The sequence below is a fragment of the Lissotriton helveticus genome, chromosome 3_1, assembly GCF_964261635.1.
Source record: "Lissotriton helveticus chromosome 3_1, aLisHel1.1, whole genome shotgun sequence".
In the NCBI taxonomy this organism is placed as follows: domain Eukaryota; kingdom Metazoa; phylum Chordata; class Amphibia; order Caudata; family Salamandridae; genus Lissotriton; species Lissotriton helveticus.
This window is the reverse complement of record NC_136061.1, coordinates 143,693,432-143,716,360: the sequence shown is the minus strand read 5'-3', so window position 1 is coordinate 143,716,360 and position 22,929 is coordinate 143,693,432. Positions and strand designations below refer to the sequence as shown.

Sequence of the window (22,929 nt, the reverse complement as noted above, 5' to 3'; positions counted from 1 at the left end):
AGTAGAGGGCAGAGATGTGGTCTCAGCGTTTGAGTCCCTAACAAATGTGGTTGATGGACTACTGAAAACTAAACGTCCCACAAAAGAAATAACACAACCACGATGGTTCGACACTAATTGTTCCCGGGCACTGAGAGAGCTAAAACTCTGCCTTAAGAATCTCCCGAGGGGCAATCAGAAAGTAGCCCTCTGTAGGCGCACTTACAAAACCCAGCTCAAACAGAGAAAGATCACGCTCCAAAAGGAAGTCTGGGCTGACCTGAGGGAAGCAGGGGAAAACAGGGACTATACTGAATTTTGGAAAATCATCAATAGGCCCTGTTTTCAAGACAGTAGTACCCCGATGATTAGTACTAACATACTCCCGGAGCAGTGGGTGACTCATTTTAAGAGCCTTTACAACCACCATTGCGACATAGATATGGTAGAGGTTTGGGATGGGGCTCGGCCTACGGAATTAGAATTCTCACTACAAGAAATCACAGTGGCCATTCAAGGTCTGACTCGAAATAAGGCACCAGGGCCCGATGGTACGCCACCAGATCTACTTTGAACTCTGGGCACCCATTATGACTAGGGTGTTAAATGCAGCGATAAAATCTGGGCTCCCGCGATCTTGGTCTACAGCATTGATTGTCCCTATCTTTAAGAATGGTAGTAGGGACAACCCTCAATGCTATAGACCAATATCGCTAATAGACGTGTCAGATAAACTACTAGGTAGGGCGGTTTTAAACCGCCTCACCACTTGGACAGAAGAGCACCACACCCTAGTTAGATACTCAATATGGATTTAGATCGGGTAAATCAACCAGTGATCAATGTCTCAACCTCTACCTATTAGTTGCTAAATATACAAAAGCTAGCAACGGAACGGTTTACATGGGATTTATGGACCTGGCTGGGGCCTCTGATAATGTAAATAGAAACAAACTCTGGGCCTTGATGTGTAACTTGGGAATTGATCCTAGTCTTATAAACATTCTAAAAGAATTACATTGAAACACCACTGCTAAGGTCCGCTATAGCGCGGGGGGGGGGGGGAGTACCGATCCCTTCCCGTGCACTAGCGGAGTGAGGCAGGGGTGTATCCTGGCTCCCTTTTTATTCTCACTGTACATAAATGACCTAGAAAGAACATTGGTTGCTCTGGAGACTGACTGCCCCAAAGCAGGATCGCGTCATATACCAGTACTGCTGTACGCGGATGACGCGGTCCTGCTTGCACGAACAGCACTGAATTTGCAACATCTTGTGGATGGATTTGTGAAGTTCATGGACAATTTAGATCTTTCCGTGAACCTGAGCAAATCCTTCGTGATGGTGGCGGGATAAAAACCCCGGAAGACATATGTATTTAAAATAGGGGCCCACATTTTAGAAACCTTTACAACCTTCTCATATTTGGGTCTGTTGTTCGATGGGGAGATCAAGTTTGATTCCTTAATTGAGGAAAGGTGTAGAAAATTGGTTTCAGCAAACGGTGCTATATTAAACTTTGCCCGTAGGCTGGTTCGCTGGTCACCAGAGCAAGTAATGACTGTATACAGAGCGGTAAGTACCGCCAAGGCCATGTACGGGGCAGAGGTTTGGGGTTTCAGGGATGTAAGACACTTACAAGTAGAGGAAGATAAATTCCTACGCAGGATTTTGAAGACACCGCAGAGTATCCCTGCAGCAATTGCACACACTGAACTTGGGATCCCATATATCACAGACCAGATAAAGGTGAGACCTATCCTGACTTGTCTCAGAATCTGGGTAAACCCGGAAGCGGAGCTAAGCAGGATAATAGTCAAAGACTGTTTTACAAAAAGATAAGTGCCTGCAAAACCCATGGCTAAATTATGTCAAGGACACACTAGGGAGCAGCGATCACCAGACATTGTTCAGGGATCCGACCTCAATTGACACCTCTTGTAAATATCGGATTCAAAAATTGTTACTAGCGAATTATGAACTGGGCAGACAAAATCCTGATTTACTAAAAACATCTGTAGTTGCACACCGCTTAGCAAGTAACGGGGAGGGTATGGAACCCTATTTATTTTTAATGTATAATCAGCAAGATAGATTTTTAATGTGTCGTTTTAGGCTCAATCTGTTACCTAATATCTTAGCTTATCCGTCTGGTTTTACTGTAACAATTGAGCAGAAGGGTGCCTGCGGCTGCGACAATAGGTCTCCACAGGACACCCTTCATTTTGTACTTTTATGTTCATTTTATCGAATCCCTTGCCGTAGATTTCTTGTAGATATTTTAAAAGAGTTAACATTTCGCCATGCCAAAACTGCATTACTTTTTCTGCAAAGAGCTTCTGATATGCGCACCTTATGCTCTATTATGAGTTTTTTAAAAGTTGCAGTAAACTTAAGAAACACGAGAGGCTGAATAAGGATGTACATAATATCATACGTTTTAACTGTATAAATCTTGTTTTTAATATTTCATGGTTCAGAATTGTAATTGATGACTTTGTATAATGAATTTTCATGATGGTTTTTAATCATCGAAATAAAGTTTACTGAACTGAGTGAACTCCACTCCTTTACTAGTTCACTCGAAGATTTATCATCAGCAGTAGTTGGCCCACATTCACTTTTAATCACTGAATATTGCCATATGTGAAACACTTGAAGCTCCAAAATAATTCACCTGATTAATTTATACATTTTATTATTTAGGTATTTATATTTTAGTACTATGATGCCAACGATGACTAGCAGGTTCATACTGGGCAATAGGTACATTTGAACTCATTTTTCCCTAAGCATTTCCCTCAACAACTGCTGTTGTGGGAGTTAAATGTTTCAATTCCTTCTGCAGTGCAGTAGGAGTTGCATTCTGCAGTGAATCCGGCTTCACCACACAACCATCTCCTACCATTCAGGCCTGAACCACCTCACTTTCACTTTCAGTAGCTCTTCATCCAATTATCACACTAAACTGAGAAGAATGTAAAGTTTGGTCAGGCTTGAAAAGAGCAACTTATGATCTGTGAAACAATATTTCAATGGTGTTCTTTTGGTTATTGAAGAACAAACAAGGAAGGCAGCTCTGCTAGATTCAAAGAATAATACAGCATCCAACATGGTTAGCCCATGGGTGTAACACAGACCCCCACAGCCCCTGCGTTGCAGGGGGCCCCTCAGATCCAGGGCCCCCTTCAGCACAGAGTCCACTCACTGACAGCAGGGTCCGTATGTGAAGTAGTTTCCAAGTTACACTCGCCATCTCACTGTCATGTTTGCCAGTCAGTCCCAACCTGCAAACTACAATTATGGCAGACTCCCGCTATTGCGCATACGCGGGGATCGGGCGAGCAGCTCAAGAACTTGCTGATCCCGAGCAGTGATGCTTCGCATACTTGCTTCGGGAAAGCCTAGTCTGGGTCACTTACCAGCACTTCCGGGTTGACGCTTCTCCTCGTCAGCACTCATTGTCAAGGTGGCATTTCCTGCACCGATGTTCCTGGTTTCATGCTTGCTCTCCGGATCATTGCTCGCAGAAGAAAAGCTGCATTAAATCTCACGTGGTAAGACAGCGCCTGCGTGCTGAATTTAACTCACCCATAAATATATCCCAAACAGTACTCATCTTTTATGTTCTGTTGATTCCTGAAAACGTAAGGAACAAGATAAGTTTTCCTGCAGTTAAAGTGAAATGTATTTGGTAATATGGAGCATCAGTGAATCTTCTGTGAATTTACACTATTCTGGACAGTTCTTGGATGTCTTTAGGTAGGTTTCAGTGCACCTTTCCCTCTACATCTTTTGTATATGTGCTCTTCACTGAGACTGTTTTAATTATGCACCTCTTTTTATTTCTATCTAGAAATCTACACTCTGTTACTAACCCCAGCTACCAGAACACACGGAAGAAGGGAATTGTTCAGGTAATACAAGCATGACTAAAAACAAGCATTGGAAATGCAATAGGTCTCGGATTTATTTGAGTTTGAGCTAATGGCATTGTAAATGGCAATGTCTTTTCGCCATGTGTTATGGACTGTATGCATTTGGTGTGTAGTGGAATTATGTGGGTTGGATTTGAATTGTAGCAATGGTGGCATGCTGTGCTTTAGATGAATATGTTTAAAAGTAAAGTGTGCCATACTGTGATTGCTACAATAGTTAATTGTGGATGTGTTAACAATTGTAGTGTGTACTGATGGCTGGTGGTGTGTGTGCCTGTAGAAATTGTGCACTGATGGCTGTTGGTGTGTGTGCCTGGTGAAAGCGTGCACTGCCGGCTGGAGGTGTGTGTGCCGGGTGGAAGTGTGCACTGACAGCTGGTGGTGTGTGTGCCTGGTGAGCGCGTGCACAGACGGCTGGTGGTGTGTGTGCCTGGTGAAAGCGTGCACAAACGGCTGGTGGTGTGTGTGCCTGGTGAAAGCATGCACAGATGGCTGGTTGTGTGTGTGCCTGGTGAAAGCGTGCAATGACGGCTGGTGTTGTATTTGCCTGGTGAAAGCGTGCACTGACGGCTGGTGGTATATGTGTGTTCCTGGTGAAAGCATGCACTGACGGCTGGTGGTGTGTATGTGTTCCTGATAAAAGCGTGCAGTGACAGCTGGTGTTGTGTGTGCCTGTTGAAAGTGTGCACCGACGGCTGGTGGTGTGTGTGTGTGTGTGTGCCTGGTGAAAGTGTGGTGGTGAGTGTATGGTGGTGAGTGTGTGGTGGTGAGTGTGTGGTGGTGAGTGTGTGGGTGTGTGTGGGTGGTGTTGTGTGGGTGGTGGTGTGTAAATGTAAATGTAAATGTAAATGTAGGTGTACTTATATAGCGCAAACCTGTCACCCAAAGGGCATCCTGGCGCTTGCTTAGGGAACCCGTCCTGGTATTCCCCTGTGAGAAACCCCGGCAGGGTGTCCACAAGGTGAAAGCCAGGCATCCCGCCGCGAGGGGCTGTAGTGGAGATTAAGCAAGCTATTGCCCAGAGTTGCAGAGTGTGACCCCGTGATTCGAGTAGGCACCGGAGCGAGAATTGTCGAGTCCGTGGAATTTTTTGAGCCTGAGACCCGCCGAGGCGGGGAATCGAACCCTGGTCCACGGTCGATCTCAGCTTCAGGGTCTGCCGCCTCTAACCACTGAGCCACGCTTCTCTGTGTGTGTGGTGTTGTGTGGTGTGTATGTGTGTGTGGTGTTGTGTGTGTGTGGTGTGTGTGTGGTGTTATGTGTGTGGTCTTATGTATGTAGTGTTATGTGTGTGGAGTTGTGTGGTGTTTGTATGTGTGTGTGTGGTGTGTGTATGTAGTGTGTGTGAGGTGTGTGTAGTGTGTGTGTGGTGTGTGTGTGTGGACATGTGATAATTCAAAAACATATGGCCTCTGGTGCGCGTAACAGACACCAATAGGCCATAGGCGGAGCTACGCGACCGCCTATGGCCTATTGCGTGTTCTGTTAAAAACAGCACGCACGCGAAGGCCAATGAAAATGGACTTTGGAAATAACACGCACGAGCTGCATGGAATTTCCAGGCCCATTTTCAAAACGCCGGCAAAATGGCTCAATAGCCGTATCTGAGGTGGCACCCACGGAACATTGTTACGAAGGAAAACATTGATGAAGTTGGACGGTCGCATCCTTAACCATTTCTCCTCCCAGGAGGGAGTCATTACAACCTTGAGGTGTACGGACATTGTGGAGGACACATAAGCAATCATGTATATTGTACACGTTTTTCTTTAATATATATGTGTGTGATGTAAAATGCTCTAACATCCTACACTGGTATGAGAGATGCTCCCGCGCATGCACAGTTTCAAGAAGAAGGCGCGATAGACCAGGAAGAGATGACCCCGCAATAAGCTAAGTGTTTTAAATCTTATTTTAGGCTTTAATCTGTTTAATATTGCGGGCGGGAGGCGGGCAGGCAACTTCCGTTCTGCCCCCAAGTGTGCGGAAATTTGCCCCGTTTTTCCACCTTCTTTGCGGAAGGGGCAAATCTCCACCCATTCCGTGGGAGGAACGGAAATGTCCGCCCACCCCTAATATTTGGGAACACCCATAGGCACATGACTATGGGGACATTTAGGCTGACTCATCAGGATTTAGGAACAATATTTACACAGCACTCAAACCACAAGGCAGTGCTTGTCTTACTCACTGGTTGAAGAGAATGGATCCTCTTTAGTGATCCCACTCACCTGAACGTTTCCACGACCTGGAGGAGCTTTTTCTGCACTGCAACTCTCCTGCAAATCTTCAACGCTGCAGACATATGCTCCCTTGCAAATTTAGCGATGCAGAAAACTCCATTCCTGCAACGCCAGGATACTGCCACAATTGCCTTCATCATTTCGTATCTTGGAGGCACTACTGCCAATTGGGTATTCCCACTCATCAATAACAATGACCCTGTTTTGCATGATTTTAGATGGCTTAAGGAGACAATACTTTGTCTCTTTGCTCAATACACCTTTGTTCAAGCGATCGATGAGCTTCTGAACCTGTGACAGGGAAGTACATTTTTACTTGCATACATTACATCATTCATTAGGTTAGTCACGGAAACTCAGTGGCCAGAGCAGACAAGAACCTCAATCTTTTATAGAGGCTTAAGGGATGATCTCAAAGACTTGTTCGCCCATATTGTGGATCCCCCATAGGATTGTTACAAATAAATTAATTCAGTCATGCCACTAGATCACAGGTTACATGAGCAAAGAGGTGAAAGGCCTTGTGGAGAGCCTAAGGTATTAATAGTACGGTCGGAACCAAAGGAATCCAATCTCAAAAGTCATGATATTTCTGAAGCCATGCAAATTGGGGGATTCTGTGGTCCTTTGACGTCCAGGGAAAAAGTGCATAGAAGAAATCAGAACTTATGCCTCTATAGTGGCAAGGCGGGACAATTCGTCAAAGAATGCACTGCGAACCCATAAGGTTTTGTAAACTTGTAGCGACCACAACTGACACATTAGAGGAAAACTAAGAGACCCGAATAGCATAAAGGTCAACCGATCGGGTGTGTTTAAGACCTCATATTATTTGGCAAATACCTTGAGTAACATCCCACGGCACCAAACCATAACTGTTTACATGATTATCTCTCCACAACAGCGTAAATTCATGCCCATAATCTTCAACTCCGGGGCAACTGAAATTGTTTAGACCTCACCCTTGCTAGCTCCTTGAAGATTCCAAGCATTAAAAAGGCACAGCCTGAACCTGTTAGAGCGTTGAAGGGCTCTGAAATCTTTTCTGGCATGATTGAATACTAGACAGCACCAAGAGATCTGGTATGTGAGAACAGACATACCAAGACTCTGACCTTTGACCTGATCAACACACCTATTTTTGGGTCTATATTAGGAGTATCCTGGCTCCAGCTCCACTGCCCTGATATTGATTGGGCTTTACACTTGGTAACTCTGAGGTCAATCTATTGTCAAACCCATTGCTATGCCATAGCACAGAACTAGTATCTCGCTTAATTTGTGCTGCAATTGAACACGCAGCTGTAGCTTCCATACCTATTGAATACCGGGATTTTCAGGATGTTTTCAATTAACAAAAGGCAATGTAATTACCACCCCCATCGAGAAATCAACTGTCATATAAACTTACTGCCAGGCGTGGTCCTACACTGTGGGAGCTTCTATGCCTTGTCGGTCCCTGAGATCAAACACCTAAAGAGTTACCTGGGCAAGCTCCTTAGGGTTCATTAGACATTCCACCTGCATTGTTACCACTCTTCTTTGTCTCTGAAAAGAACCAAGAGTTGCAGGCCTGCATTGACTAGAGGGCACTGAACAAGGTAGCAATAACAAGAGGTACCCATTGCCCTTAATCCCTGTCTTAATGGGCCAGGTTTGCGACTCCACAGTATACACTAAACTCGATTTGTGCATGACGTATCACCTCCTTAGCGAGAAGGAGGGTGACAAATGGAAGACAGGTTTTTGAACCGAGTTGGAATATACCGTCTTGCCATTCGGCCTGTGTAATGCCCTGTCACATTTCAATTTTTATAAATGAAGTCCTACAAGATCTGTCAGATGTATGCATCATCAAGTACACTGATGCCATCATATTTATTCCCAAAACATGACGGATCATATCACTCATGTGTGAACAGTCTTACAGCACATCTGTGATCATGCCCTGTTCGCCAAGGTAGAGAAGTGCACATTTCACACTCAAAAAGTTGGGTTTCTGGGCTGCATCCTGTCAACTGAGGGCATAACCATGGACACAAAAAAGGTCCACGCAAATCTCTATCTGCCAGCCTCAACCTCCATTAAAGAGGAACAGAGTTTCTTGGGCTTGCCAATTTGTAAAGGAGGTTCATCACTCACTACTCCAACATTGTAATCCCATTATAAAATTATGAGGAAGTAAGTACCCTTCATTTGGTCGCAGAAGGAGGAACAAACCTTCTGCTCATTGGAAAGAGGAATTCATGTCAGCTCCGATACTGAAACACCCTGATCACACACAAAAGTACTTTGTGGAGGCAGATGTCTTGCAGGTGGCAGTAGGGGGAATCTTATCAGAATACGACATTTGAACCTCATTTCCTACTTTTCTAAGAAGTTGCTGTCCGCCGAGCAGAATTACAGTGTTGCTGAAAGTGAGCTGCTCACCATTAAACTCATCTTTCAGGAATCGGAGCAGTACTTGCTCGTAGCACAACACACCATCACCATACACACGTATCATAACAGCCTAAAGTTTTTCAGATCCTTGAAAGCCTTGACACCACGACAAAACAGGTAGATCCGATTCTTTAGTAAGTTCAATTTTGTGATCATGTAGAGACCGTGGGCCCAACAGATTAAAGCTGATTTAATATTACGATGGGGAAATGACGGCCAGGACCCGAGTCCCGAGTCCCGAGGCCCCAAGTCAGGCAACTCCACAAAACACATCATTAGGCTATGCAACCAAGACCAGTTCCTAAGCAAAGTCCGCCAATGCACTAAACAAGTAGATATAGACAAGTGGGTGGACAAAGAGAACAACTACATGTGTGATGGGTTGCTGTATCATGGTACTACATTGTATATCCCCTTAAACGATCTGAAAAAAGGAAGCCTTGACATGGAGCTATGACATTAGCAGCGCACCCTGGGACACAAAAGACTCTAGCAAACTGTGTTCATTGGCAGTGCCTTCAAAACTATGGTATACCAACAGCATGGACTTCATCACTGTTGCTTCCAACAGTTATACTACCATATAGGTAATCCTAGATCTGTTTTTCAAAAATGGTGCATTTTGTTGCCTTTAAGCAGATACCAACTGCCAAGACTATCTACCTTTTATTCGTTCAACATGTAATGCATTGGCGTGGACTCTCCTCAGTTATTTAATCAGACAAAGGGCAAAATTTGTTTCCCGATTTTGGCGCAACCTTGGCACTTCTTTTGACATTGACACTCGACTCTCGTCTGCCTCCCACACACAAACTGATGGGTAGACCAAACGAGTAAACCAGGCCCTCGAACAAACCCTGCAATATTCAACAGAGAATCCCATTCAATCAATCAATCAATCAATCAATCAATCAAAACATTTGTAGAGCACACTACTCATCTGTGAGGGTCTCAAGGCGCCAAGGGGGTGGGGGCAAGCAGCTACGGGTCGATCAACCAGGTCTTAAGCAGTCTCCTGAAGGTCAGCAGGTCCTGGGTCTGCCACAGGTGGGCATTCGGTGGAAGGATGGGACGGTGGAGAGGGCAAGGTCAGCGGAGCATAGCAGTCGGTTTGGTTGTAGAAGGATAGTCGTTCGTTGAGGTATGCTGGTCCAGCGTTGTGGAGTGCCTTGTAAGCGAGCTTGAAGGTGATCCTCTTGTTGACAGGGAGCCAAGTGGGGATCTCTCAAGTGGGTGGTGATGTGGCTGTGGCGAGGGAGTCTGAGGATGAGGCTTGCGGAGGCGTTTTGTATGAGTTGAAGTCTTTTCTGGAGTGTAGACATGATTCCTGCGTAGAGGGCGTTGTCGTAGTCCTGCCTGCTGCTGACAAGTGTTTAGGTGACCGTTCTTCTGGTTTCGGTGGGGATCTATCTGTAGCTCTTGCGGAGCATGCCAAAGGTGTTGTAGCAGGAGGAGGAAACAACGTTGACTTGCTGGGTCATAGAGAGCATTGAGTCCAGAATGAACCCGAGGTTGGGTGCGTGGTTGGTGAGTGTCAGGGGAGCTCCCAGCGTGGTCGGCCACCAGGAGTCATCCCAGGCAGAGGGGGTGGAACCGAGGATGAGGACCTCTGTCTTGTCTGAGTTCTGTTTCAGCCGGTTAATATTCATTCAGTCTGGGACGGCCTTAATCCTTTCGTGGAGGTTGGATTTGGCAGTGGCCAGATCCTTGGTGAGGGAGAAGATCAGCTTGGTGTCAGCTGCGTACGAGATGATGTTGAGGTGGTGTACTCAGACGATGTTGGCAAGCGGTGCCATGTAGATATTGAAAAGGGTCAGGCTGCGTTACGCCGCAGGTGATCGTGGTGACTTTGGATCGGAAAGAGGGGAGGCGGACTCTCTCGGTTCTGCGGGTGAGGATGGATGTGTTCCAGTCCAGGGTCATGTCTCGGATCCCTGCATCGTGACGGCGTGTGTGCAGGGTGTGGTGGCAGACGGTGTCGAAGGCGGCCAAGAGGTCCATGAGGATGAGGGCCACGGTTTCGCTGTTCTCCAGTAGGGTTATGATGTCATCAGTGGAGGCGATGAGGGTGGTTTTGGTGCTGTGATTGCTGCGGAAGCCGGATTGGGAGGAATCCAGGACATTTTTCTTCCAGGAAGTTGGTCAGTTGTCTGTTGGCGGTCTTCTCAATGACTTTTGCCGGGAATGGGAGCAGGGAGATGGGTCAAAAGTTCTTGAGGTCCTTTGGGTCCGCCTTGGGTTTCTTGAGTAGGGCGCTTATCTCAGCATGTTTCTAGCTCTCTGGGTAGGTGGCGGTCTCGAAGGAGCTGTTGATGATCTTTCGGAGTTGGGGTGCCATGATGGAGCTTGCCTTGTTGAAGATGTGATGGGGCAGGGGTCGGAGGGTGAGCCGGAGTGGATGGTGTGCATGGTTTTGATAGTGTCTTCATTGTTGACGTTGTGCCAGGAGAGCAGAGGGTTGGTGTGTTTGGTGGGTGTTGAGTCGGGGGTGTCGGCGTCTGTCATCGGCGCCTGGGTGTCGAAGCTGTTGTGGATGTCTGCAATCTTGCGGTGGAAGAAGGTGGCCAGGGAGTCGCAGAGTTCTTGTGACGGTGGTACATCATTGGAGCTGGAGCTGGGGGTGGAGAGTTCTTTCATGATGTTGAAGAGATCTTTGCTGTTGTGTGCGTTGATGTCGATGAATTCCTTGAAGGAGGCTCTTTTGGCGGATTGGATGAGTTGGTGGTGTTTGCCTCTAGCATTCATGAAGACTGCATGGTTGTCTGGTGTCTGGTCATTGCGCCATTGCTTCTCGAGTCTTCGGCAGGTGTGATTGGAGTTCTGGAGGTCGGTCTTGAACCTGACGGCTCTAGGGTCGGTTCACCTGTTGGAGGGTTTCCTGATCGGGGCGAGGGCGTTGGTGCAGTTGTTGATCCATTGTCTGAAGTTGTGGGCTGCTGCATCGGTCTCGGTGGGCTCAGGTGGAGGGTCTCGGGCGAGTGTGGTGATGAGCTGGTCTTCGTTTACTTTTTTCCAGTGTGTGATACTTTGCAGTTGGTTATGTGCGGTGTGTTTATTAAAGGAGATGTGGATGCAGTGGTGGTCGGTCCAGTGGAGTTTGGTGGTATGGCTGAAGGTGACTTGGTCGCTGGCAGAGAAGATGGGGTCAAGCATGTGTCGGGTGGAGTGGGTGGGTGTCATGATGAGATGTTTGAGTTCGAGGTTGTCAAGGTTGTCGATCTGTGTTGTGGAGTTGCTGTCGTTGGTGTTCAGGTCTCCAAGGAGGATGTAGTCTGTGGAGGTGAGGGCGTGCATGCTGATGAGGTCGGCAATGGATTCGCTGAACTGTTGGGGTTACGGGCGTCTGTAGACGAGGGTTCCTCTGAGGGTGGTGTTGTGATCGGTGTGGTTCTGGAAGTGTAGGTGTTCGGCCAGGCTGAGGGAGTCTTCGGTGTTTGTTGAGATTCTGATGGTGTTCCTGTGGATGATGGCGATTCCTCCTCCTGGTTTGTTGTTGTTTCGGTCCCAGCGTGTGATCTTGTAGCTGTCCGGGATGGCTATGGCTATGTCAGGCACCGAGGAGGTGTTCATCCAGGTCTCCATCAGGAAGGCGACGTCGGGGGCGGAGGTGTCGTGCAGGTCCCAGAGTTCGACAGCGTGCATGTGGACTGAACGGGTGTTGAGTAGTATGCAGCTGAGATAGTTGTGGCCTGCAGTGTTGGTATGGGCAGGACGAGCCAGTGTGCGCTGGATTACGTAGCTGCAGTTTCGTCAGGTGAAGGGTCCATGGGTGAGCTTCGGGGGGCCTGCAAGCATGTTGAATTACAGCCGGCATTGAGTGCGTGGAGGGTGTTGGCGTCGTAGCCCTTCGGGTCTTGTGGTTGTCGCGGTGGCCAGAGGGTCTGGCGCTGGGCGTGGTCCAGGCATGGACGGGCGCAAACAGGCTTGCCTTCATCGCACCAGCAGCGCGGTTGCCATAAGTAGGGGAGGGGGCAGGACCAGAGCAGAGGAGGTGGGAGCGGAGGCTGTGTCGGGGGGTGGGGCAGCAGGGGCAGCAGCGTCGGGAAGGGATATACGCACGCTCGCCAGCCGTTTTGAAGTGTGGACCTATCCTGCGTGCATTCCTGGGAGCCGTCTGTCCCCCCTAAAGGAGAAACTGTACCAGCGTGTACTGGAAGCGCTATTGGGAGGCGAGGAGCGCTAAGGGCAGCGCGGACATTCTTGACATTGAGGACGGGGCCGGGACTGCGAGGCCCAGCATTCCAGGCGGCCAGGCAATCGCCGCAGCTGGAGCCTCTTCCCCGCCCCGCCCCTTCTTACTTAACTCCTCCTATACCCGCGCACGCGGGACGCGCGCGGGCGACGACCGGTGCTTTTTAGGTTTCCTGCACCTACCCGCTTGGCTACTTAGAGGCTCGGACTTAACACAATGGCTACGAGAGAAACAAGAAGCAAGGCTGCTTCCATGGTCTCAGGTACTTTGGACAATCTTTTTGCTAGGGCAAATACAGTGGTAAACAAGGGGCTCATAGTGCTAGAAAAGCAAATTGCTGCAGGTATAGAAAGCTTGCACCTGGCTTCTCCGGGGTCATCATCCAATGTTAGATCATCACTATTGCTTGACGCCACGCATTTATCACTTATGGATAGTATTGATCAAACCATAGAGTCTGTCCTACAACAGCTAAGGACACCTTCAAACTCACACAGGGATAGAGACTCAGTACATATTACTGATGAGGTGGAATCCTCCCCACCTGTAGAGTTAGTTTTACCTAGGGCTCTCGGGGACAGTTTGACTGTAACAGAACATATGGGTGATAGAGAAGTTGTTGCCCCGAAAAGGAAAAGATCTGGGAAGTCCATAGGTGCTAAAAGGGCTAAAGTTGACCGCACAACTAACACTATTAAAGATAGTACGGATGTTCCCGGAACTTCCACCATAGGGAATGTCATGGAAATGGCGAGTCCTCCACTACTCACCTCCAACCCCATACTCACGCACACCGGCCCATTCATTTTTGGAGGGGGTCCTTCTAACAACTTAAAGCATATTATCTGCTCACTTACTGATATTTTTAAAAGTCTTTTGGATCCTCTCTCCCTCAAACTAGATTTTATTGAGGCTAGACTTCTAGCTCTAGAAAGGTCAAGTGGCAGCGGTGGCGATCAGCAAGGGCCACGAGTAAGTATACATGGAGCTAACGGGGCTAATGTTGGGATTCTTTCCTCCCCTACTGCTATAGTTACTGCGGCTCCTATTCTATCAATAGCCCCTCCCCGGGAGAATACCATCACAGTCCCTCCACCACAACTTGCCCCTGTCCCCCTTCCAAGGCGACTGCCACCTGTACCAACTGCCAGGAGGTTGAAGCCACCTGCTTCGGCCAGTTCATCTGGACAGGAAAAACCATCTAATGAAACAGCTAGTTGCCCTAACCGGTCAGCTAGCTCCTTCAACCGGCGAAAGGCAGTTAACCTGCCCCCTGAAGCGGCGGCCTATACTGTGATTTTGATGGGGGTACCGGAGCTTTCCAGCAATGTGGTGGAATCTTACGATTCCCTACGCAACAAAGTTATCAGCTGGTTAAACGTCCAAAGGCCCCTACCACCCAACCTAAGAGGAGAAGTACTTATGGTTAGAAGGGTCCCATGGGTTGGGTACACTGTCAAGAAAAGTGCGGGGGATTGTATAATTGTAAGCTTTAAGAACCCACAGGTTGCTACGTACATTTGTAATTGGCTTGGGAGTTCTGGAAATACATCCATTGAATTAGTCCCTCTGTCGTACTTTTACCCCACTGCACGAGACCTGACTATGAGGAGGGACGATGGTTGGACAAGGGTGGGTTTTGCTGTTGATGGGTCAAGATACAGGCCCACCCGGAATGATATCCCTGTTCATGGCAACTATGTACATTCCAACAGATTCAGTTGCCTTGACCAGGTGGATTGACTCCAGAAGGGTGCATCTCCCAGGTACACCCAAAGCATCACTGGTGAATCTGTAGGACAGGGGATAGGGAGAGGCGCAACCGACACCTCTATTCGAGACTCTGATGCATCTCCTCGTGAGAGCTTAATCTCTATCAGCCCAAGGGGCCAAACAAATAACCTACCTCTGAGCCCACCTGATCCCAATCTAGCACCCGTAGTCCCATCCACCTTGGAAACAATATTGCAAGGGCCTGAAGTTGCATCGACGGACATCGCACCCGAGGCACCCAGGGGGTTGGGATCAAAGATTCCAGTTGGAACCTTGAAGGTCCTCTCCTGGAATGTGGCGGTATTGCCAATAAACTAGTTACAAACGACTGGGATTCCTTAGTAGGCAGCATTGATATCTGTCTCTTCCAAGAGACCTGGGCCAGGGAACCCCTGTGTAGAGCAGGATACGCAATTTTTGAAATTAAAGCTAAGTGGAGTGGTAAAGGGAGGCCTTCGGGTGGTTTGGCGGTCTGGGTAGCCAGTCACATTGGGTGTAATGCAGAGAACGTACCTACTTTCTCTCAAGACATACAATGTGTTTTACTTAAATGGCCCAATGCCTTCAATTTGGCAATTATTAACGTCTATTCTCGCCCAGTTAGTGCGTCCATGGAATCTCTTACACTCGACGATCTCTCGTCATTCCTGGGTCAACTCCCCATCGATTGTAAGATAGTGATGGGTGGAGATTTTAATTTTCACTTTGAACCCTTGGAAGGTTTAAAGGAGGGTGCCCTAACTGATGAAGACGATTATTGGGGAGGTCCCGCCATGCCAATCCCCCCATCCCAAATCTTGGTCCCCCCTTGCAGTGCAAATTATGTCGCTAACACTAAATTTTGCGCTAAGGGCTTGTAATGGGCGTACTCCTTCTTGCACCCCTTCATCATGCACCTTCAATAGGAAGGACCATGAATCGCGCCTGGACTACATTTTTGTAGACACAGGCCTGTGGTCCAAGGTACAGGATTTCAGGGTCATCCAAAGAACAGACAGCGATCACAACGCACTTTTATTAGATATGGTGCACCCTTCACCTGCTGCTGGGTCATTATCCACCGATCCCAGCGAAGACCCAGGGAATCTGGTTCTTAGTTCTAACAGACGTAGGGTAAGATGGGGGAATCTGGCAAACTCAAAAGAGAGTATAAGTAAGATCTATGAACTAGCACTTCTCAAGCTAAATGAAATGGACGGATTAATCAACCAGCCTAGACCCCCAGATTTTAACGAGAAACTAGCCCAAATCCATATAGACTTAGTGGGGACCCTAGGAGAGGTTTTTTACCCGGTTGTAGTGCCGAGGAAGAAAAAGGCTCGAACCTCAACCTGGTACAATTCCTCTTGTAAAAAGATAAAGACAGAGTTAATAGCCACAATAAAAGCAGGTACTATTAAGGGTAAGGTAGCTGAGCTCAGGCGGAAATACAGGGAAGCCATGGCACAAGCAAAATCTGATTGGGACTGGAATAGATGGCAGGATCTCTCCCTGGCACTAGAAGCGAGGGATTCTAGAAAGTTTTGGTCCTTGGTTAATACCGGCTCAGGAGAACGAAAAACTGCAGTGGAGCCAAACATAGCAGCTTCCGTTTGGGAAGCCCATTTTAGCAAAACGTACCAAGATACCCCTGAATTTGCTAATGATGTGGCCACTGATGGTCCACCTGACCCTGTAGTTGGACTAGAATTCACTCTGGGTGAGGTAGTTAGTGCAATAGAGAGACTGGCGTTGGGGAAGGCCCCGGGACTCGACAGATTGCCTGGCGACCTTTTTAGATATCATCCAGAGATCTGGGGCCCGTATCTCCTTATTCTCTTCAATTCCATCGCGGGAGGTATGGAGATCCCCTGTACTTGGCCGGGGGCAGAAATAGTACCTATCTTTAAAAAGGGCTCTCCTCTGCTCCCAGCCAACTACAGTCCGATCAGCCTTATAGATGTCCCCCAAAAATTATTCTCTCGCCTTCTTCAGGACCACCTTCTAGATTGGATGGAGGAAAACGAGATCCTGAGTCCCCTCCAGGCGGGCTTCAGGAAAAACATGTCCACCATGGATCAGATTTTCCGTCTCGTTCTCCTCTACTGGAAAACTGTGAGGATAGAGGGGGGGAGGCTGTACATGGTGTTCGTGGACCTGAGGTCTGCCTTTGATTTGGTTCCCCGTAAGAAACTATGGGAGGTCCTAAAGGAGCTGGGTGTGCCTACCCATCTACTACATGCTATAATTAGGCTCCATGACAGCAACTTTGCTCAGGTTAGGTGTGGGAGGGATGGAGCGTTGTCATCTAGGTTCCCGGTTTTAAGAGGGGTAAGACAGGGTTGCGTTTTGGCGCCCACCCTGTTTTGCCTTTTCGTTAACAGTGCCATATCCCATCTCGACAATGTTACGGACAATGACGCTCCCTTGTTGGCAGGCAGGAGGGTACCGGCTATCATGTTTGCCGACGATACCCTCCTGCTCTCCAAATCCCCGATGGGGATCCAACGGATATTAGATGGGTTTGATCTTTTCTGTAGACAGCATGGTCTAGAGATCAATACAGAGAAGACCAAATTCATGATATTTCAACCCCTCCCCTAAAACCAGACCTAATCCAACACTGGGTTCTGCAAGACTGGAAAGGGTAAAAACGTTCCAGTACCTGGGGGTAACCCTACATGAGAACTTATCCTGGGACCCCCAGATAGCTAGATCCCTGTTAAAGTTGTCCCAATTGTCGGGGGCGATTTTGAAGGTCGTAAACACTTCTACCTTCAAACCCATCAGCCCGGCAGTAGAGATGTATAAAACCCAAGCAAAAGCGGCTGCTTCCTATGGTAGTGAGTTATGGGGGTATAAAGCTGGGACAGAACTTGTCAGAGTAGAAAACAACTTCCTCAGACGTCTCCTGGCCCTCCCCCGTGGCACACCCCTGCACCCTTTAAGACTAGATGTGGCTCTCCCCTCGATAGGCGAGGACTTGAAACTAAAACCGTTAAGATTTTGGCACAGGCTATGGACCACCGGCGAGCTTGCACACTATAGGCAAGACCTTATCCATGTAATGAATCTGAACCAGCGTGATAGTATCCCGTGGTTGGCCTTTATAAAGAGAGAACTGTACCGCCTGGGCCTCCCTCTGCTATGGGAGTTTCCTGAACAAGGCTGTCAAAGGGTCCCTCGCAAAAGATTGGTCGAAGTATATAAGGAGAAAAGTCTAGTTTCCCTGGTGTGTGCACCCAATAACGGCATTTTAACTGAACAATTCTTGGACTTCAAAAATTCTTATCAATTTGAAGGTTTTATGGACATTATTTTCCCCATTTTAGCAAGAAAATTGTTTATCCAATGGAGGTTAGGCACCCTGCCCCTCAAAACCTTTACTTGTAAATGGACAATGAGGGACGACAGAATTTGCAGCAACCACGATGAGGAGGAGGTTCACGCTCTGTTTTTCTGCCCAGCTTACCATAGACCAAGGAAATATTGGCTAGCGCCATTATGTAGGAACTTGGGCATAAGGGACCATTTACATTCATACAGAATATTGAAAACAAGTACCTTGCCCCACATAGTCTTCGCAGTTGCCAAGTTTATAATGGCTATGTGGCAGATAAGGAGAACATTAGTAAAAGACTGAATACTGATATGAATTGCAATGTTAACTCCTACCCTCATCCAGATTCTCCTAGGAAATGAATTTTTACGAAATGTATATTAGTGTTTTTTTACTGTATGTGGATGTTTTTATGCTGATGTTTTTATTGTATCTTTTATGGTCTAAATAGGCCGAAATAAAGAATTTTTGGATTTGGATATACGCACAGAGATATGATCGGGGCTAGGAGATAACACACGCTAATACAATAACAGTGACAGGCTACAGTGAAACAGAATACAACACAGTAAATCAAGAATTAAAATATGATAATGCAAATACGATACGGCCACACAGGGGAATCAGGGGTGAGGTGAGGAAGGCGGCAGCAGCGATGTACGAGGTCCAGGGCTGGCGCGAACCCTGCTCAAGGGAGCTCTGATGAGGAGCTGGTCAGTGCTGCTACGGAGCTACGGGGAGAGTGTTGGCCTGGATCAGGTCCAGGTATCACACGCGCTCCCCTGCAGCGGTTGCCATAAGTTGGGGAGGGGGCAGGACCAGAGGAGGGGAGACGGGAGCAGAGGCTGTGTCAGGGGTTGGGCCACAGGGGAAGCAGCGGTAGGAAGGGATACACGCACAGAGATACGATCGGGGCTAGGAGGAAACAAATGTTAATACAGTAACAGTGACAGGCTACAGTGAAACAGAATATATTACAGTAAACCAAAAACTAAAATACGGTAATGCAAATACGATACGACCACACAGGGGCAAGGTGAGGAAGGTGGCAGCAGCGATGTACGAGGTACAGGGCTGGCGCAAACAATGCTCATGGGGGGCTCTGCTGAGGAGCTGGTCGGCGCTGAGACTGAGCTGCGGGGAGAGTGTTGGCCTGGATCGGGTCCAGGTATCACTGCATGGGAAACATTACTACCTCTGGCAGAATTTGCCCACAAGAATTCCAGTCACACTGCTACTAAGATATTGCCCTTTTATTGTGTAACTGGGACAAACCCATGTATGTTACCTGAGGACGTTACAAGCTGGACTGGGCCTGTACCCACTGTACAGGAATTAATAACGCATTTGTCCCTACTGCAACAAGAAGTACTCAACCACATCCAACAAGCAAAAGCATGCATGACAAAGCAGACCAATAATTATCAGAAGCAGTCAGAAAGGCTTTATTTCGATAAAAACATATCATAATTATCGTGTACAAGCACGTAATGATAAGCAAGGTGATCAGGTTTGGCTCTCCACAAGACATCTACGACTCCAGGGACCACATACGTTACATCCTCGATATGTGGTCCCTTCACTATGGACAGTTAAATCCATCCTGTAGCCGTATGCCTCCTATTACCCGCTGACTTACCTGTCAATCCAGTATTCCATGTGTCCCTCCTAAAACCATATTGTGCCCAGACCCGCCCAGCACCTCCTATAGCTATCAATAGACAGCTGGAATTTGGGGTTCAACGGATCCTTGATGGCAAAAGAGTGAAAGGACATTGTATTACTTCATAGACTGGGAAAGTTATGGTCCAGACAGTCAGTCATGGGAACCACCTGCCAATATGCACGCCACCTATCTCGTTCACCTCTTTCATGCACACCATACTGACAACCATGCCCAGTAAGCCCTTCTTTACAGGGGGAACTGGCCTGAGCCTCACCTCCTTGTATTCCCACTCCTCCTGTACCTTGTGTGTGGGGGCTTGCTGGATCAAGCACACGTCTCAATGCCTCCCTGGCTGTTCATGGGACTCATTGGCCCGTAGGCTTGACGGTTTTTGGCATGGTAATATCCCAGGGGGACCTAGGCCTCTGTGTCATTAAACACCAAAGTACAAACAGTAAAATCCTTCCTGGCCTTCAGGCTGACTTATCATGACTATGGTGATATTTCGGCTGACTAATTATGATTTTGGGGATATTTTGGCTGACTCATCATGCCTATGGGGATATTTCGCCTGACTCATAAACATAACTGTGGGGGTATTTAGGCTGACTCATAGGCACAGGAGTATGGGGATATTTGGGTTGATTTTTAGACACATGACTATGGGTATATTTGGACTGACTCATCAGGATTTGGGAACTGTATGTATTCCACATTCAAACCACGAGGCAGTGCTTGGTTCACCCACTGATTGAGCCTCTGGTTGAAGAGAACAGATCCTCTTCAGCAAACCCGCTCACCTAAACGTATCAACGACCCAGCCAAGCTTCTTTTGTATTGCGGCTCACATACAGATCTCCGATGCTGCCGACACCTACTCCCCTACAAATCCAGAGACACATCAAACTCCATCCCTGCAATGCCATAGAGCTCTCCTGTAAATTTCCGGCACTGTGGACTTCTTCTCTCCTGAAAATCCAGTGACACAGCGAACACCATCCCTGCAACAGCACACCTAAAAGAAGAAAACATGGTTAAGTACCATCCTTAAGGTTAGTGCACCAACGGAAAGAGTGTCAACCAGAGACATATTTTTATGATACTGAAAATCAGTAAAGAGGACAACTCTTGAACCTTGAGACATTGTAGGTATTGTTTAACACGTATACTAAGGCCTTGGTCTTAGTGCCTAGTGATAATCTTATTTGCCATCCTTTATTGTGCTGTATTCTGTGGATCCAAAAGCACATTGTTGCGCCCCTTGCGCACTCTTGCACATAGTGTTGAACAAACAAGATGTACCTTAGTGTATGATGTGAAAACAAGATACAGCTTCTGTCAGGACTGCGGCAACTCGAAAGGTAACAGTTGATTATTGCAAGTCTGTGAAGCAATAGATTCGTCATTGTATCAGTGACTGTTAGTACACATGTCAAAGGTGAGAGGGAATATTTCACAACTACTCATTTGTTGAATACCCTCTCTAGTTGTATTTGCTGTACGCCTCATTACGCACATATCACAGTGACGCTCTCCAGGATTGAGAAGAGGCATATGTATGACTCCAAGAAGATGGTGGCTGAGCTCAAAGGCAGGCAAGTCTCTCTGTTATTTATTTTGTTGCTCAAATATGAATTTGCCTTGCAAAAAGAAAATACAGGAGGTATTTGGCAAAACAAGAACTGTTGGATTAATTAAATACTTCGGCCAGGAGCCCAGTTACTGAAACAGGTCTGAGGACTTTCTCAAAGTATAATCAATATGAATGAGTCTTTATATTAGTTTTAGGGGTCATACAGTACTATCCTTTTTTGGTAAAAGAAATCCGGAATTGTCTGTGGAGTCAAAAATAATGCCCTTGACAACAAATGTAGGTGGGCCATGACCGTGTCTCCTTGTGTGGACACATTGGGGACCAGTGGGTAACATGTCTAGATGTCTGGCATGAGGGGTGATTGATCACTGTGTGTACTGTGTGGGCAGAGTCTTGATTGGCTATGTGTTCCTAACTCTGTGTGGCATCTGACTTCATGATATTTCTGGAATGTGTGCACACCTCTGGCCATGTGTGCTTTATTGGGGCCAACCTCCTTGGATAGTTGTGGTGTTGCTAAAAATATCTGGGGGATTCACCTGAGTTTCCTGTTTGCCTGTTTATCTGCAGCTATGTGCCACCCCACCTGGGACTTGCCAATTAATAACCTCAGATCTAGATTGCAGAGTCTGCCTAACAACGGATTTCTGAGCCGGGCTTGATGGAGAGTTCCTGATTGGCGAGTTTTATAATAGTGATCCAACTTTGCTTGTAATTCGTAAATGCGAGTGTATCATTATAAACATTGGCATCGATTTTATCAATATTAACAATTTTATCCCAACCTCCATTCCCTTGCTAGGCGGCAGTTGATTCACGGTTACAATTCCCTGTTCAGACGCAACGCTAGCAGAAACAGCCGATCCGGCATCTTCTCTGCGGCAAGAGCCAGATGAGTAACATGACATAAAGTAGGAGCACAAGAATTTTAGCACAGGTCAGCAGTGGTAAAGTGAACAGTGTCCGAAAGCCAGCAAAAACTAAATCAACAGAATCAAGAAGATGGAAGTACAGGAGGGCAATTGGACATTGAATAGACCCATTCCTGGCAAAAAAAGAGTAGGGACAGAACCTGCATATGATGATTACTTACACTGCACTGGGTTTGGAAAGGATCAACCTCAGGAAAACAAAAGCGAGAAGATCCCCCCCTGGAGTCAAATCACAGGCGCGGCTCTTTTTTTGAAGTTTTGGAGGGGAGGGACCAGGCTTCTGTGCCAGTCGGGGGAGTATTTTGGGCTCTCAGAAAGGCCTTTCAACAGAACTCTCCATCACTTTGTTGAAATATCCTAAAATGTTGTGCATGCGGGTTGTAACAGGGGAGTAGTAAGGATGCATCAGCCCAAGACTGGGCAGAGAGACCAACCCTCTGGAACTTTCCACCACCACTTAAAAACTTCAGAACATGGGAGAGGATGTGAGTATGAAAATTAATTTTGCAGGACCCTGAAGAAGAAAAGACCCCTGTCTGAAGGGATGTATGACGTTTCAACGCATGCTTTTACCACGCATGCCTTTACAACGCAGGTTTTACAACGCAAGTCGTTACAACGACTTGCGTTGGGGGGCGCTGGATAGTGAATAGTTTAATTCACTATTCCAACTCCAGTCCCCGTGGATAGTAGGGAAGGTGTTGGATAGTAAATTAAACTATTCCCTATCCTAGAGCGCCCCCAGTGCAATGCGTTGTAATAACTTGCGTTGTAAAAGTTGCGTCGTAATGGTAGTGCGTGGTAAAAGTTGCGTTGTAAAGGATGTTCCCCGTCTGAAGTGTTAGATCAGC

At 47.2% G+C, this 22,929-nt stretch overlaps 1 protein-coding gene across 2 annotated transcripts in view; it reads left to right on the top strand.

The window, feature by feature from the left end:
- The window catches only part of LOC144824447 (uncharacterized), a 170,995-nt gene extending 149,862 nt beyond the window's left edge, over positions 1-21,133 (top strand). For both annotated transcript variants that reach the window (XR_013608953.1, XM_078683549.1), the window contains 2 exons: positions 3,836-3,896; positions 21,040-21,133. Coding sequence is in view for 1 of the 2 variants with exons in the window: in XM_078683549.1 (XP_078539675.1) it covers positions 3,836-3,896; positions 21,040-21,096 (118 nt within the window). In the remaining variant the exon portion in view is untranslated. The remainder of the gene's footprint in view (positions 1-3,835; positions 3,897-21,039) is intronic.
- Positions 21,134-22,929: the final 1,796 nt, after the last annotated feature.